The sequence below is a fragment of the Pseudochaenichthys georgianus genome, chromosome 7, assembly GCF_902827115.2.
Source record: "Pseudochaenichthys georgianus chromosome 7, fPseGeo1.2, whole genome shotgun sequence".
NCBI classification, from domain to species: domain Eukaryota; kingdom Metazoa; phylum Chordata; class Actinopteri; order Perciformes; family Channichthyidae; genus Pseudochaenichthys; species Pseudochaenichthys georgianus.
Window position 1 is genome coordinate 11603960 of NC_047509.1, and position 16484 is coordinate 11620443.

At 40.6% G+C, this 16484-nt stretch overlaps 2 protein-coding genes across 2 annotated transcripts; both read left to right on the forward strand.

The window, feature by feature from the left end:
• The first annotated feature begins 4744 nt into the window (after positions 1–4744).
• On the forward strand, positions 4745–8072 carry LOC117449422 (aquaporin-4). Its single transcript, XM_034087099.2, has 6 exons — positions 4745–4824; positions 5349–5540; positions 6438–6599; positions 6705–6869; positions 7484–7564; positions 7869–8072. The coding sequence occupies exons 1-6, from the start codon at positions 4810–4812 to the stop codon at positions 8070–8072; spliced, it is 819 nt and encodes a 272-aa protein (XP_033942990.1). The 5' UTR covers positions 4745–4809.
• Positions 8073–12348: 4276 nt separating this feature from the next.
• mipb (major intrinsic protein of lens fiber b) lies at positions 12349–13782 on the forward strand. Its single transcript, XM_034087100.1, has 4 exons — positions 12349–12708; positions 13024–13188; positions 13272–13352; positions 13541–13782. Exons 1-4 carry the CDS (start codon positions 12349–12351, stop codon positions 13724–13726), a joined length of 792 nt encoding a protein of 263 aa, XP_033942991.1. The 3' UTR covers positions 13727–13782.
• The last annotated feature ends 2702 nt before the right edge of the window (positions 13783–16484 follow it).

The window sequence follows — 16484 nt, forward strand, 5'->3', positions numbered from 1 at the left end:
GTTTAGCATGTTGAATAAAGTCATGGTATATTATGTCAAAAAAGTCAAATGGAAACATTTAAATAGAGCAGGTTAAAAATTCATACTAAAGTTAAAATAAAGGAATAGTATCGTACATGACTAAAAAGTCATGTTTGTATACAAATATGTAAAAAAAGGCATGATATAGTATGTCAAAAAAACTCTTGGTATAGTATGTCAAAAAAACTAACTATACCATGAGTTTCTTTTACATACTATACCAAAATAACTCTTGGTATATGTCTAACAAACAACAAAGTATAGTATGTTGACCAGCATACTCATGAAAAGGTGACTCTTTTACAACATATCTAATGTAGCAACATAAGCACAGCCACATGTAATATATCACCCTTTAACCATGATGGAAAAGTGCTGAAGTGTTTGGGCGGGACTCTGCATCTCCGTGGAGGGTCCTGTCTGAGGCACATGTTGCTGGGAACCTCCTGCCATCACCCCCAGCTGCTATACAGGATTCAGGAACAACACATTCACACACTTTATTTTAACACTTGTACACAGTATATCAAAACAAATGTACAGGGATAAAAAGATAGATATAGAAAACATATATAGTGTGTTTAAATTCTTCTCTCCCTCTCGTTGCCCTCTATCGCTCATTCAAATCCCTGAGCTGGCACTTTGTGTGTGTGTGTGTGTGTGTGTGAGATTATGTCAGTGTCAGCACTCTGGGCGGTGGGGGCTGAAAACTCCCCACGCCAGCGGGTTCCAGTGTGCACATCCCACCCGCGCCCCCCGCCCCACTCTACACAGTCAGGCTTAGCCCCACAAAAGGGGGGATAACAGTTTAACAGTTGCCGTGGAGAGGAGGGGGTAATCCACGGCATAATGGGGCACCCCCCCCCCACAACCAACCAGTTCATTCTGGACTCTGCCTGACAGAGTGAGGGTCCCTGATGCCCGTAAGGACAGAGGAATCAGATCAATCTCCAAGCATCTCCACATCATGTCACCGGCTCCTATTGTGCTGCAGACCATATATTATTGTACACAATGTCAACATATCTCTATATAATTATGGTAAATGTACAACAGGAGCTTCTCCAAATGGTCTCAAGTGGAAAATACTTACGGAAGCGTCTAGTACCTGGTCTTAAGGAGTGAATATTTGTTCGATTATTCTCAGCAATTTGATCAAAAGTAACCACTATAGGGCCTCATCTGCTCCCCAGCCCACTTTATGACAACTTTGAAATTTTCTGGATTCTTTATTTATTTAATCGTTTATTTGGCGGGGACAATGCACAATAATGAACACTTAAAACATTCAAATGTACCAAGCGTAACAGTGCCAGATTTAGCTCATTTCCATCCGCAGTCCCTCACATAAAATATTTAAGAAAATGAACTTTTACAAACATAGCAAAAACAAAATACATGATATGCAAAAAGAGCAAGAGCAGCATACACAAGTATTTACCACATGGCAGTACAATACAGCAGCTATCATATATAAAGTGCAAGAGAAGATACAAGAGCTACCTAAAGTGCAAGAGGAGATTCCCCTGTATTTAAGTGCATTTAGAGGTGATTGCACGTCTGTTTGTTTCTCGACCATTCTTTGAGTTGACCTTTAAAACTATTGAGAGTGGGACAATCCCGTATCTCAGTTGGGAGGCTATTCCACAATGAGCTGCCTTTAATGGAAAGGACATTTTGTCCAAAAGTGGTCAGTCTGCGGTGGACTTCACAGTCTCCTCTGGTTTCTGACCTAGTGCATCGTCCAGTGTGTTTTTTGTGAATGGATTCCCCTAAGGGGGGGGGGGGTCCATGTAAACATTTATTAAAAAAGCACATACTTTTAAAAGACTTAAAATGGTCAAAGCTCAAGAAATTGTGTTTTTCAAGGATGGTACAGTGGTGGTATGAATATGGCTTTCTGTCAAACACCTTGATAGCTCTCTTGTACAGCTGTTCTATGGGTTTCAGGTTTGTGGCTCAAGCAAACGACCAGTTTGTAAAACAGTATTCAATGTGGGATAGAATCATGCAGTGGAGGAATGACGTTGCAGCATTGACAGTTAAGAAAGGTCTAATTTGTTTAACATTTTGCAAGTTTAATTGAACGGTATTGGATACTTTCTTAATATGTTTCTTAAAAGTCAAGTTCGAGTCCAGTATGACTCCAAGATACTTGAAGTGGGAGACTAGTTCTATCTCTGCTCCGTTTAAAAACACGTTGGATCCTTCGATTTTGACTGGTGGTTTACTGAACATCATGCATACTGTCTTTTTTACATTTAACTGTAAACAAATGTTGTTCAGCCAGTGTTGAACCTTGTCCAATGCATTTGAGAGACAGGATGAGATTATTTCATTTTTTTTTCCGTGTACAAAGGTGACCGCATCATCGGCATACATTTGCACATTCAACTCAGAACGTACATTAGGCAAGTCATTAATGTACAGAGAAAACATTAATGGTCCAAGAATAGAACCTTGTGGAACCCCAACAGGGTTGACAAGGTAGGGGGATTTGGCACCGTGGACCAAAACACACTGTTTTCTGTTCGATAAGTAAGACTTAAACCGATGTATTGAATCTGCCGAAAAATTGAAATAAGTCAGCTTTGTAAGGGGCACTTGGTGTCAAATGCCTTCCTGAGATCAAGGAAGACAGCAGCTACATATGGGCTCGTGTCCAACATACATTTAAACTTTTCCACAAAGACACAGTTAGCTGTCTCAGCGGAGTGAGCACGGAAACCAAAATGCATTGGGTGGAAAAAAAGCTTAATGCAGAATAATTAGCAATACATTAACTCAAATTCAAAATGTGTATAAATTAAGAAATTGTTCCACAAAACCTTTGCCTAAATGTTTGGTGATTAGTTTTGACACCCATTTCTCAGCTATCTTAGAGACACAGGGGAGGATGCTGATTGGTCTGTAATTAGACATTATTGCCTTATCCCCAGATTTAAAAATCGGTGTCACCGTGGCCACCTTCCAGGATGATGGAACTTCCCTCGTGCTGATAGATTGATTCACTAGCATACTAATTGGTTATATTAGACCGTCGATATGTCTTTGTAAAGTTGGTGTCTAAATCATTTGCATCCCTAGCCTTAGAACCTCTTAACCCTACGATTATATTTTTTACCTCAACCTCTGTGATTTCCTCCAGGTCAAAAATGGGGTGTGTATCCACAGTTGGGCTAGGTGAGACCTCAGATGGCGGGAAGAGCCTTGCAATGTCCAAAGCACTATTTAAGAAATACTCATTGAGTGAGCTGGCAAACACGGCAGGGTCTTTTATCAGGGCATCATTGATTATTAATTGTAGAGCATTATTTTCCTGTTTCTTATGTTTACCTAATAGTCTATTTAGGATTTGCCAAACGTTTTTACTGTTACCTTTCGCACCTTCAATTATATTGATGAAAAAGTTTGCTTTGGCCTGTCTTATTGTTTGTGTTACCTTGTTACGAGCATGAGTGCATTTCTGTCTGTCAGTGGATAGTCCGGATTTCATAGCTTTAATAGTTGGTCTCTAGATTTCATGAGATTCCTGCATTGTAGATTCAGCCAGGGAAGATGATGTTCCTTCCTATCCCTATCCCTTGAAAAGAAAGACATTGCATCGTTTTTAGATTACTGTTTTCACCTATGTCTTCAGATGAGAGAGTGTCCCCCCAATCAATCATTTTCAATGCCTCCATAAAACGTTGTTGCAGGTTTTCGGGGATGAAGCGAGAACCGAAGGCAGGGGTTTTAGGTGTGACCATGAACCTTTTTTTTGTGAGTTTCCTGGCAAAAAGAACAAGATTATGGTCAGAAAGACCAGTCAGTAAGTTGTAGGTTTTAACTATTCTGTCTGCTTTGTTTGTAAGATACACACATTTTTTATTTAAAGTTATATCTATGTTGGCTTTTATTGCTATTATGATCAAGTGGGTTGGGGATAAATCTCTCTCCTTTTAATTGTGGAAAACCCTTATGAAAACTCTAAATCTCTTAGGGCTTAAATGATGTTTGGCGATTATTTTGTTCATGTACAATAACATTGTTTAAAACTGTTGTGCTCTGATGACTACACGAAGGTTGTGTGTGGAAGTTCCTGTTGCCAGTTATTTTAATACTCAGTATATGGTGCTCAACAAAATAAATAATAAATTAAATTAAATGGTGTAAAAATACTGCAATTAAAACAACGATATCCAGATGTTAAAAAGCAGCTGCGACTTGTTGCTTGCCCACATCATAGAGGTGCCTGTTATCAGTTTGAACTCAAACAGGGGAATTCTGTGAGTAAAAGCAAACGTCTTCACAAGGTGCGCATTTATCTGATATCAAAGAGTGAAATTAAAAGCATGCACTGATGCAGCATCATAATAAGTCTCTATGGCAACAGCATCATGAAAGAGTTTATCCCCATGGTGACCGGAGAAATACATCACAGGTATTAAGTGGACAGAGATGAAAAAGGAGGGTTAAAGGACATCACACTTCAGGTCTTTGGATGATGTATAAATTGCTCAAGGTCAGCAGAATGGGGTGCTTTGGGAGAGTTAGGGTGTTATATACATGCAACCTTGTGTGTGTGCACAGGAAGACTTGATTGGTGTGGGGTAAGGAGAGGGTGAGGAGAGAGAGACTGAGAGAGAGAGGGGAGGCTACCCTCTTCAAAGGACCTCTCAGACTCTACACGTTAATGAGGGATTTAGACTGTGAAGCCCTCAGACCCTGACAGCTACACACAGGCAGAAGGACGAGCACACAAACAGACGGACATACACAGAAAAATACATACTTTTTGGGTTTGAAATGATGTGGCGTGAGGTAAGCATTTTATATACTTGTCTGTGTTGCAAAATACTCCTTGATTTGGCAGAAGCCTTAATCAAATACGCAGCTACTGTATAAGCTAAAAAACATTGCTTTAAACAATTAGTTGCAGTCCTTTATGTATTCCCATTTCAATGCACTTTAAATTTTCCCAGGACTTTCTTATAGGCCAGAATATTAGGATGTGTTATATTTCGGTAAATGTGACGCATTTCAAACCATTTTTGTAGACGACTTGTACCGGAGTTGAAATACTGACAAGGAGTTGACTTATTTTGTTAGATATAATGATAGTATAAGGAATGTTTATGATTCTCTTGATTTTCTTTTTAAACACTTTGACATTTCTTACACTTTTATAGCAGTAGAAGGTATGTCTTATAAAGTAGATTCAAACAAATTTGTGATATTTCGATTAGTTTTTTATCATAAATCCAAGCTCTGGTCAGAGTTTGAAAAAATACATTTGGTGATCTAAATATAGGCCACCTTTGTTTATGTCTCCTTTCTCCATGGAGCTACTAAGTCGGCAGTTCTGGTTCGCCATCCTTGCTGAGCTGCTCGGCACCATGATCGTAGTGAGCACTGTGCTGGGGGCCTCTGTGCCGGGCCCGGGAGAGGCCTCCACGGGAACCCTGTACCCAGCAGTGGCAATAGGGGTGTCAATTATTGCGGTGTCACACTGTTTTGGAGAAATAAGCGGGGCACAGGTGAACGTCTCAAACATTTTAAATTGTGTTTTTCTTCCTCTGATAGATTTTCTCTGCTGTAGGTGACACAGCAGTTTGACTCAGATCCTTTACTCAAGTTAAAGCACTGGGACTGTGTAAAAAAAAAACACTTTAATATCAACAACAATTTAGTACAGCAACATTATCTAGAGTACAAGCGCGCTCATTACGACTCATGTTAGAGACCTACCATGTATGACGATATAAGTTTGTTAATGTTGTAGCATTTTACATTTTGTATACCAGTCTAGTGGCTGGGCCGCCCCGAAGGGTCACAAGATAAATTGCAACAAGAATTACATTTAAACAAAGTTCTGCAACATTAATCTGTCATATTCTTGGTTTCTTTCTTTATTCTTTGCGTGAAAAAACAACAACACCGTGGATACTTTGACTTCTTTGAGATTGAAATCGTGGTTTAATGAAACCATCTGAGAAGTTCGAGGGGAAATCAGTTTATGGTGGGAGCACTCAGGGGCCACAACTAGAGACACCTTTTATTCTGTATTTTACAATCTTGTAATATGTAGTCTTTTCCTTGTGTAAAAATGTATAAAAGTACATCTAAAAGCACAATATTTTCCCTCTGAAATAATAATAATAATAATAATTCCTTGCATTTATTATAGCGCTTTTCCAGTGCTCAAAGCGCTTTACAGATACACATTACACATATATTTATTTTTTTATACATGCAATGGTCACTGTGGACAATACCCACAGGAGCAAGTTCAGGTGAAGTGTCTTGCCCAAGGACACAACGGCTTTACAGAAATGTAGTTCAATTGATGTAAAAAGCATCATAAAGTACCTGAGTACATTTATTTTCCACCCCTGGCTGCTGTTGGCTTATAAGTGTTTGTTTTCTCTGATCAGGTGAACCCTGCAGTGACTCTGGCTCTGTTGGCCACTCGCAGGCTGGATGTTCTCAGGGCCGTTGTTTATATCGCTGCACAGTGTTTGGGGGCCACTTTAGGAGCCGGGGCCCTCTACCTGGCCCTGCCAGTCAAATCCACTGCAGAGATCTTCGTCAACAGGGTCAGTCCACAGATTATAAATTGGCTACCTTTTAAAGAATTTCATTACATATTTTCCGCATATTCCTGACTTTTCATTCTTCCCTTCCTGTTTGACCTCCCTCAGGTTCCCATAGAGCTGAATGCAGCCCAGGCTCTGGGCATGGAGGTGTTGTGCACCTTCCAGATGGTGTTCACTGTGTTCTCAGTGGAGGATCAGCGACGGAGGGAAATGACAGAACCAGGAAACCTCGCCATAGGATTAGCCCACACTGCTGGAGTGTTAATGGCGGTAAGACAAGCTTAATGCAGAATAATTAGCAATACATTAACTTTATTCAAAATGTGTATAAATTAAGAAATTGTTCCACAAAACAATAAAAAACACAAGTTAACAGAACGTTCTTACTTTGTAATGAACAACAGCAAAACATTATAGGTTATCTATCTATCTTATCTAGTGTTTTCCTTCTTAAAATGTTTTTTTAAATATTTTGAGATTTGGTTGAGCAGGGTATACTTGTACTTTTACTAGTCCTTTTATTAGAGATGTGTCTGTTGTTTGTGTTTGTTTTTAGTGTCAGGATGGAACCCTTGTCTTTTTCTCTGCAAACAGAATCTACCTACGGGTACAAATAAATAACCTGAACCTAAACCTTATCTGGACTTAACCACTTTCATTAAAGCAAGAGAATCTCTTTTATTTGAACAGTTTTTACTTGAAATGTTGATTAACATTCTTAACGATCTTTACAATATATAATCTTTAATGTTGTTTCATATTGTGAAATTACATGAATACTAAACACAATTGTCTAACAGAAGCTACCTTTTGTCAGACCTCTGTAGTTTCCTTGAGATGCACTTAAATAACTCTTGACTTAATTTGTGCTGTTTTGCTGTCAGGGGCGATTCTCCGGTGCCAGTATGAACCCTGCACGCGCTCTGGGTCCAGCCATCATCATGGGTCTATGGGAAAACCACTGGGTGAGTGAGAGCTTCAGAATCGACATGCTTGTATGCATGTAAACATTCATGTTGTCATAAAAAAAAATCTTAGTACAGTATGCCATAAAAATAGATTTTTTGATACTTTCATAAAACGAAGCTGCTAATAATTGTTGTATTTAAAATAAATAAGCAGCCTGTATATTGTTCCAACACTTGATAAGTCGAAACATTACTCAGCTGATATGCTCATTTATTCATCTTCAAGATAAAAGTGGAACTTTCCCCCCGTCTCTGTAGAAATTCTATTATAATGTATTTTTTCTGTTTTTCCCACATGCAGGTTTATTGGCTTGGCCCGGTGATGGGCTCCATACTGGCCGGAGTGTCCCATGAGTTCTTCTTTGCACGCAGCGCCTCTCGCCAGAAGTTTATGGCATGTCTGATCTGTAAGGACATCGAGATTGTTGAGGCGGCCAGCATCACGGGATCGTCTCTGTCCACAGTCACACAGAACGCCATCAGAGCCAAACAGGCCAACAACTGAGAACACAAGCATGAAGAAACACACACACACACACACACACACACACACACACACACACACACACACACACACACACACACACACACACACACACACACACACACACACACACACACACACACACACACACACACACACACACACACACACACACACACACACACACACACACACACACACACAAACACACACACACACACACACACACACACGCACGCACACACACACACCACACACACCATTTTTTTAAAACAATAACCAAAACTATATCTGATGAAGTTAGTGTTGGGGCAATCATTTAATATTCCAGTTAAAACGTTTTAAAGCACTTTATGAATGAAATGAAGAAATAGTAAACATATTACTTTAATTAAAGTAATATATGGGTCAAGAGCAAATTCAATTGTCTTTTAATTTTAACATTGACTTTTGTTGATCTCCGGATTTCTTTCAAATGGTTCATGTGGAAAACCATTACACCCCGAAATGCATTATCATGTTAATCAATTCATATTTTATTCTAAAAATGTCCATCGTTATTTCCAAATCCTTAGGTTCTGTTGGGTTATCAATGATATTTAGTTTACAATTACAATTAATACATTTTAGAAACTGGAATCTTTAAATGTAAATATATCTATAACCAGAACAGGCGAATATGTGTTGTCTGTAGAGTGAGACATTACTGATTGATTTACATCAATGTACTGTCCAAAACGTGATTTGCAACTGGTGAAAAAAGCTATTTCTTCGTGTTTTAAGGGTCGCAGGCTCTGCTTTAGATATTGCTATAAAGAGATGAAGCCAATATTTTGACAAAACAATATTACTCAGAAACAGCCATATTTTACGAGTTGACTGTCGAAAAAAAGTGGCTAGGAGGCCAGGACAAATGTTGTTGAGTAAGAAATTATTGATTACATTTACAAAATAGTAGATTAGAAGGTAGCACAACATAAAAATAGTTCACCAAAGGGATCATAACCTGAAAACGTTGTCAAACATGCAGTATCATGTTATCAACGGAAATATAAAATGTGCCGTTCTGCTGAAGTACGGCCACTTTTACATTTTTAGGGATGATGATAATATGTAGTATAATAATAGACATAAGTAGAGAAGAGTAATACATTCTGCAAACTATTTAATGAAAAAATAAGAACAAACAAATAAACAATAGCTAATGGTTATGGTAAACTAAGTACCATAAACCCTAGAGAATATTTGGTTGGTATATTTTATTGATCATGAAGTTAAATGTCAATTATTTGGCACGATTTGAAGTTAGTATTTTTGCAAAGCATCTTGTCCCTGCAGGTATCCTTTTTATTTTGTATGCTTTAACTGTGCTGTCGGTAAGTGTAAACATTGCATGTTGTTTAGGTGGTAATAAGAAGGGCAACAAAGGGAAGGATGCTTTGAAACCGTCACTGAGTTCACCTGACACATTATAGAGTGCTATCCTTTCATTGTCTCGCCTGAAGCATTACCGGTATATTCTGCAGGCGACACTTTCTGGATAAAACTCATCTTTCCCTGCTGCTTTTGTTTTGAGACAAAGCTGCATTTAAAGGGTCTAAATGCGTCCTCTGAGGTCCTGGTTGGCTGTCATTGCTGCATGAAGAGGTGCAGGCAATATTTTGCGAAATTCAATATTGTTACTTTCAAATTTGCACATCATTAAAATATATAATGGAGACTCATTAAAACCCAGCAGAAAAACACTCTTATGTTTGCAATTTTTAGTTTCATCCCGCAGCTGTGAATGCTTTGAAATGCTAAAGAGGTCCTTGCACTGCATTGTGGGTTCAATGATTCTCCAACATGTCTGTCATGTTCGTGCCTGTTATAGCGTATAAGGGGTCCTATTCACAATTGAATGGGTCTTCATACCTCTGTAATGGCTCCAAAGAAAGGACACCTTCAGTGGAAATAAGCTTTGTAATCTGAAGTGTGTGTGTTGTTGTGTGTGTAAGTGTGTGTGAGAGAGAAATAATACCTTTTGCTTTTATGAAACCTATGGGTGTGTTTGTGGTCTCAGCTGTTTGTGTTAAAATATGTTTTGCATGTAATTGAATGGGTCAGTTAGCCCACACACTGTGTTAGCCATGCACAGGAAGATGGTTCACTTTGTCTGAGTTTTAGCAATATTTGTCTGTTTCTTACCAACAAATATGTCAAGTATGTAAACCTTAAAAAAGAATATGAGTAAGAGTATATATTTTTATTGGATGTATAGCCAGAAATCGAGATAAATAAAAACAACGGTAGCAAGCAGTGTCACAGAGGGGGTGAAGAGGAAGAAACACACAGACAGACCCCTGACAGACACCCCCCCCCACCACACCCCCCCCCCCCACCCCCCCTCCCCCCCCCACACACACACACACACACACACCCACACACACACACACACACACACACACACACACACACACACACACACACACACACACACACACACACACACACACACACACACACACACACACACACACACACACACACACACACACACACACACAAACACGAACACAATGTGCACAATGGCTATAACTGCCACAGTGCCGCCAGCATTTTGCTTTGTGTGTGTTCTTTCTAACATGTATAAAAGGGAGTCAAAAAGGCAAGCTCAGCATTGTGCATTCATCGTCCCCCTCGCTCTCACCCCCTCCCCCCCCAACAGTGATGGCTCTTGACTGGTCAGCGTGATGCCCCAGTGCTGCGACCCGCCGCCCCCCCCACACTCCCTTTACTTGTCCTGCAACACACACACACAAATATACAAACACACACAGACATATACAAACACACACACACACACAGATATACAAACACACACAGACATATACACACATACACACACAGATATACAAACACACACGGTCACATAATGAACCCCACTGCCGAGCACCTCCTAGAAGCCCCGGTCACACCAGAAGACACAATCACAAGCAGTGTTGGGACAATAATTGTTGTTTTGTTGCTTTTTGTTTGTTGATTTGTGTTTTTTCCACGTCATCATCACCTTCTGCTGTCTCCACAACACTGCTATTAGCTGTAGAGCGGTGACAGCTCTGAGGCAAACTCAAGTTCACGTCTAAGAGTGCATAACCACAGGCCTCTGCTCCAACTGCTGCCTCGTAAAGACAACCTGTTATCATCGGCAGTGCTTAGTGGTGTAATTTTCTCCAGAACAATAAAAAGAGACAATAAACATTATCACTTTGCATATTTAAGACAATACTTATTTAGCTAATGTATTTTTGTCTTCTTCCGTCTATACGTAGCATACATGCGGTTAAAGACAAAGGTTTCACAGGGTCAGGCGTTTCAGTGTATGGGTCAGTTCAGCGCTTTGGGCACATCCGTCCGGGGCCCCAACTATTATGTGTACTTGTGTATATGTCTATGTGTGTGTGTGCATGTGTGTGTCTTTGTGCACGCATGTTTTTGTTGTCTGTCCATGTCTATCAGCATTTGTGACCACTGAAAATGACAGTTATGATATGTCAACAGATGACATACGCCCCAATAAAACATTATTTTCTTGGCTCTAGCTGACCCCCTCTCAAAGTTTCACGCTGAATTTAAGATACAAATACTCAGAGTCGTCCCTTTATCCTAAAACTCTCACCTCCCACTAGATATCTTTTATTGATTTCCACTCATCTCGATTTATCTGTGTTTTTTTCTGGGTTACCTCTCTTTTGGCCTTGCTCTGTTATAGGGGGGCGACAGAGGGGTTAAGTTTGTTTGATTTAGGATGTCCAGCACTGCAGCCCCCCGCCCTTGGCCGTACAGGGGGATTATGGCGTCACCTGGGGCCCCTGGGGGGGTATTATAAAGCCCCTGTCTGGCCCTCTCCACTCCGTCAGAGAGTCTAAAACGTCCACCGGACACTGTCTATCCCCGTCTCTACTTTAGAAAACCCCCTTTAGCATTGATGCCCACTGTCTCTTGACAACTCATCCCACCTGAGACCTCCACCCACACTTCCACATCATCTCACACCTATGTCTTTTCGACAAGTGGACAGAGGTGGCGAACGCAGCTGAGTTGACTTTACCAACCCGGTTCACGGTTTGGTAAAGATCCTTTGAGTGGATTCGTCTGTTGACGTTCTGAGTGTTTTTGGTCAGACTACAAAAAAAAGGGAGATCCTTTTTTGTTATTTTTGGCGCTTGCCGAAGACTTAAAAGGTACAGATCTACCTTTTCTAGATTTATTTTTAAAGAACCTTCATCTGGTGGAGAGCCTCTGCTGAACAGTCACCATGTGGGAGTTCAGGTCAATTAATTTTTGGCGGGCGGTTTTCGCCGAGTTCTTCGGGACCATGTTTTTCGTGTTTTTCGGCATGGGTGCCGCCCTGCGCTGGACCACCGGGCCTCATCACGTCCTGCATGTGGCCCTGTGCTTCGGGCTGGCAGCTGCCACCCTCATCCAGTCCATCGGCCACATCAGCGGCGGCCACATTAACCCTGCTGTCACCTTCGCCTACCTGATTGGCTCACAGTTGTCTCTTTTCCGCGCAATTTTCTACATGGCCGCCCAGTGCCTGGGTGCTGTAGCTGGGGCCGCCGTGCTGTACGGTGTCACACCCGCAAACATGAGAGGAAACATGGCAATGAACACGGTAAGAAACCAACAGAGATGTTTCAGAAAACAAGTCCAGAAATGATCTCTGGGTAGGCTGATTTCAACTATGCATTGCATGGCATACATTTTAAAGTTAAGGATGTTATCATTTGTGAGGTATCTTATCAGTAAAACAAACCTTTGAAGCCATGGTCTAAAATATAAAGAACTACCGAAAAATGTGTTCCAGTAGCTCATTGTAAATAAAATACAAATTCAGTAGTATTTATTTATTATTTCCAGTACAGCTCTGAAACTCTGAGATGTCATTGACTTATGTAATCATATTTTCATCCACCTGTTGTATCTCCAGCTGCAGCCGGGCATCAGTCTGGGAATGGGCACCACTGTGGAGGTTTTCCTCACCATGCAGCTCGTGGTGTGCATCTTCGCCGTGACCGATGAGAGGAGAAACGGACGCATGGGATCTGCTGCCCTATCCATCGGCTTCTCCGTCACCATCGGACATCTGATGGGGGTGAGACGCATGGAAACATAAATATCAAATAACAATGAAGTATTTTAAAACACAGATGCAGCAACAAGTGTCTTGTGTTGTAGATGTACTACACCGGTGCTGGGATGAACCCTGCCAGGTCCTTCGCCCCTGCTGTGCTCTTCAGGAACTTTGTCAACCACTGGGTAAGACCTGCATGCACTATGAATCTGAGAACGTAATATATTTAATTAATAAATGTTAGGTCAAATTGCTATAAATATATTTCAACATACGCTGCCGTAACAAATGCATTTCCCAATTTGGGATGAATATCTATCCATAGAAATGAAAGAGCATTATCTAACCTAAAGCTGCTGTTGTCTGCCTGCAGGTGTACTGGGTGGGCCCCATGATAGGAGGTGCAATGGGCGCTCTTCTGTACGATTTCATGCTGTTCCCCCGCATGAGGGGTCTTTCTGAGCGCCTCGCCACACTGAAGGGCAGCCGGCCCCCAGAGAGCGAGACCCAGCAGGACCCCCGCGGGGAGCCCATCGAGCTCAAGACGCAAGCCCTATAAACCGGCCCCTGCCCCCCCATTGGGGCCGAGGGATGAGGGACAAGGCCCTGAGCTACGCGAACCCCACCTCCGCCAACGCCCCATGCCTTCACACAACATCGCACTAGACTAACCCAAATACTCACATCTAGACTAACACATTTATTTTCCAGAGCCACTGTAAAAAAAAACTACAAACAGGTTCACAACCTTTCAACCTCAACACACAACAAGACTCCTCTACCCCCCAGTCCTCACTCTGTATTCTCAACTGGACATTGTGTTTTTCATAAATGGTGACCAGAGCCTGAACCAGCAGCCGCCTCGTCTTCTCCCCCCCCCCCCTGCTTCCTCCTCTCAGACGAGCTTTCATCTGCGGCTCAGAGGAGCGTGGAAACCCTGAAGTTGGGTGGAGAGGTTTAGGGAGGCAGAGGGGAGGACAGAGGGGAGGATGAGGCGGGGATGTGGGTATGATATAAGAAGGGTAAGAGGGCATGGGGCAGATGAGGCTGGACTTAAGGGGTGGGGGTATGGGTTTTGGTTAGGGTAGAGAGGGCAACACAGGGTTTGTGGTCGTTTCAAGTTGGGTTAGACCAGTGAAGATGGGCATGCTTTTCATTATTCATCTGAATTTATCTCCATTTTAGTTTTTTTTAGGTTCATTTTGTTTTCTGCACTTCAGACACAAGACGTGGATGTATGATACCATTAGATTTTACCAGGGTTTTAATATTTTCAATCACTACATTTTATCTGTGGGTTTGTGTTTGTGTGTGCGTGTGTGTGTGAGAGTGAGTGTGTGCATGTGAGTGCGCCTGCCTGTGCGTATGAGTGTGTTTGCAAGTGAGTGTGTATGTGTGATCAAGATTGCAGATACAATACTTTTTATTTTGTTTTATTTTCATTACCGCTCTCCTGTTATGTTCCATTAACTGTGTTCATTTTGTCATCCATTTTTAAGACAGGATGATTACTCCCCCCCTCACTGTGGTATTTGCTATGATATTCATTTTTACATAAACCATCTGCTTTTTTGTTCTGAACCAGCACATCCAAAGGAAATGTTGTATCCAAGACTTTGAGAGTAGATCTGTTCACTGCAGATCGGCTGTGCAAGCTTTACATTGAGTCTCCTTTATTATTTGATCCTTACTGGGAGCACAAGGTGTTTCAATAAACATTTCAATGATAATAAACATAAAAACTTGATACGTGGTTTGAGTCTTTTTTCTTCTTTTGCATTTTGTGGAGTTGGGCAAGGCCAAAATATTAAGCTGCAGTTAATAATTTTGGCCAGGAGAGGGCAAAAAGAGCTCACGTCACTCCCACATTTAACATTTAATTAGTTCATGAATGCTTTTTGGGCGAAAAATAATCATTAAAGGTTAACGTTCACAATGGGATATTTGCTTTATCAAAAATTAGTAATAGTTTTAAGGGGTGACATTAGTTTGAGGCATAGGCTATAGGGAGATGTGGTTAAGGGAGAGGTTGTTAGGTAAAAACAGGGTTTACCCAAATGCGTACTATTGCTGGTCTTTGATAAGAAACACTTTCATTAATCTCCCTTCTGTTCTGCTGATAAACAACAGCATGACTCCACCCCCAGAGCGCTGACAGAACGAAGACAATCTAGTGTTATTCTCCATTTTATGTTCAACAATTCCCATGAAAACATCAAACAGTAAGTTCATTCTACTGTAAAGTATTGTCTGTTCAGGCAAAACCTGATATATCTTTGCCTATGTGCCATCGAGCTCCATTGTTCTGTCAAATCCGTAAATACACTGTTGCACTGGGTGTCGCTTCCCTTCATTATCATGTTCCTCCGCATTTCTATTTCATTTTGAGACGAGCCTACAAACATTGACCTGTTGCTGGAAATCACTAGAGCGAATGTGTATCAGTCCGCAACAGAAAATAGTCCCAAGCAAATACATTTTGAGGTGTACATTTTGAGAAGTGAGCTGACACAGACAAGCATGAGAAGTCTGAAAATATTGAGAGAAAGATTAAAGGTGTTTTCATAGGATTTGCTGTTAAATATATAAATATAGCTGGCTTTGTCCTTTAACTGTCATGACAGGTGGAAGAGAGATACAGTGCAGTCACATAAACGACAACAATCCAGAATGAACAGTTAACGACATAAAAAAAATAAAAATGAAAGTGTTTCCTTATTTAGATTCAGATGCCAAGATAATATGAGTAATATCAACCACAACAGTTAATATTAAACAGCAGCTGGTTAGCTTAATTAAGCAAAACTGGAAACAGAGGAAACAGCTTGGCTTAAATGTCACAATATCAGCCTCTAAAGCTCAGTAATTAAAACCTTACTTTAGATTTTGTTAATTTAATCGTTACAAACACAAAAGTGTCAAAACAACAATCCACTGTTTTAAATCCAGGCTGAAGACTTTTCTTTTTGTCGCTGCTTTTAATTGAACTATTCATATCTTAGACTGCACTGTAACTTTTACCCATGTATTTTTTCATTTAATATTTATTTTGTTATCTTTTCTTTTTAATGACTGATTTTAAATGCCATTTTCTTAATATCTTTCATTTTTCATAAAACACTTTGAATTGCCTTGTGTTGAAAGGTGCTATATAAATAAACTTGCCTTGCCTTGCCTTACGGGGGCTGCAAGACAATTTCTAAACCGTTACCCAACAAGTAAAGGTAACCTTAAAACAAGTGTTTTTCTTCTTTGTTTAAAATAAATAAATGTAATGTGTTAATTAGTGAGCTAATCATCTTCTTAGTGTGTTTCCC

Bases quoted from the DNA above. Each gene is read 5' to 3' on its own strand.
- mipb (XM_034087100.1), top strand. From the start codon at position 12,349: ATGTGGGAGTTCAGGTCAATTAATTTTTGGCGGGCGGTTTTCGCCGAG. The intron at 12,709-13,023 runs GTAAGAAACCAA...TTGTATCTCCAG, and splicing joins GAAACATGGCAATGAACACG to CTGCAGCCGGGCATCAGTCT. The intron at 13,353-13,540 runs GTAAGACCTGCA...GTCTGCCTGCAG, and splicing joins GGAACTTTGTCAACCACTGG to GTGTACTGGGTGGGCCCCAT.
- LOC117449422 (XM_034087099.2), top strand. The intron at 6,600-6,704 runs GTCAGTCCACAG...GACCTCCCTCAG, and splicing joins CAGAGATCTTCGTCAACAGG to GTTCCCATAGAGCTGAATGC. The intron at 7,565-7,868 runs GTGAGTGAGAGC...TCCCACATGCAG, and splicing joins GTCTATGGGAAAACCACTGG to GTTTATTGGCTTGGCCCGGT.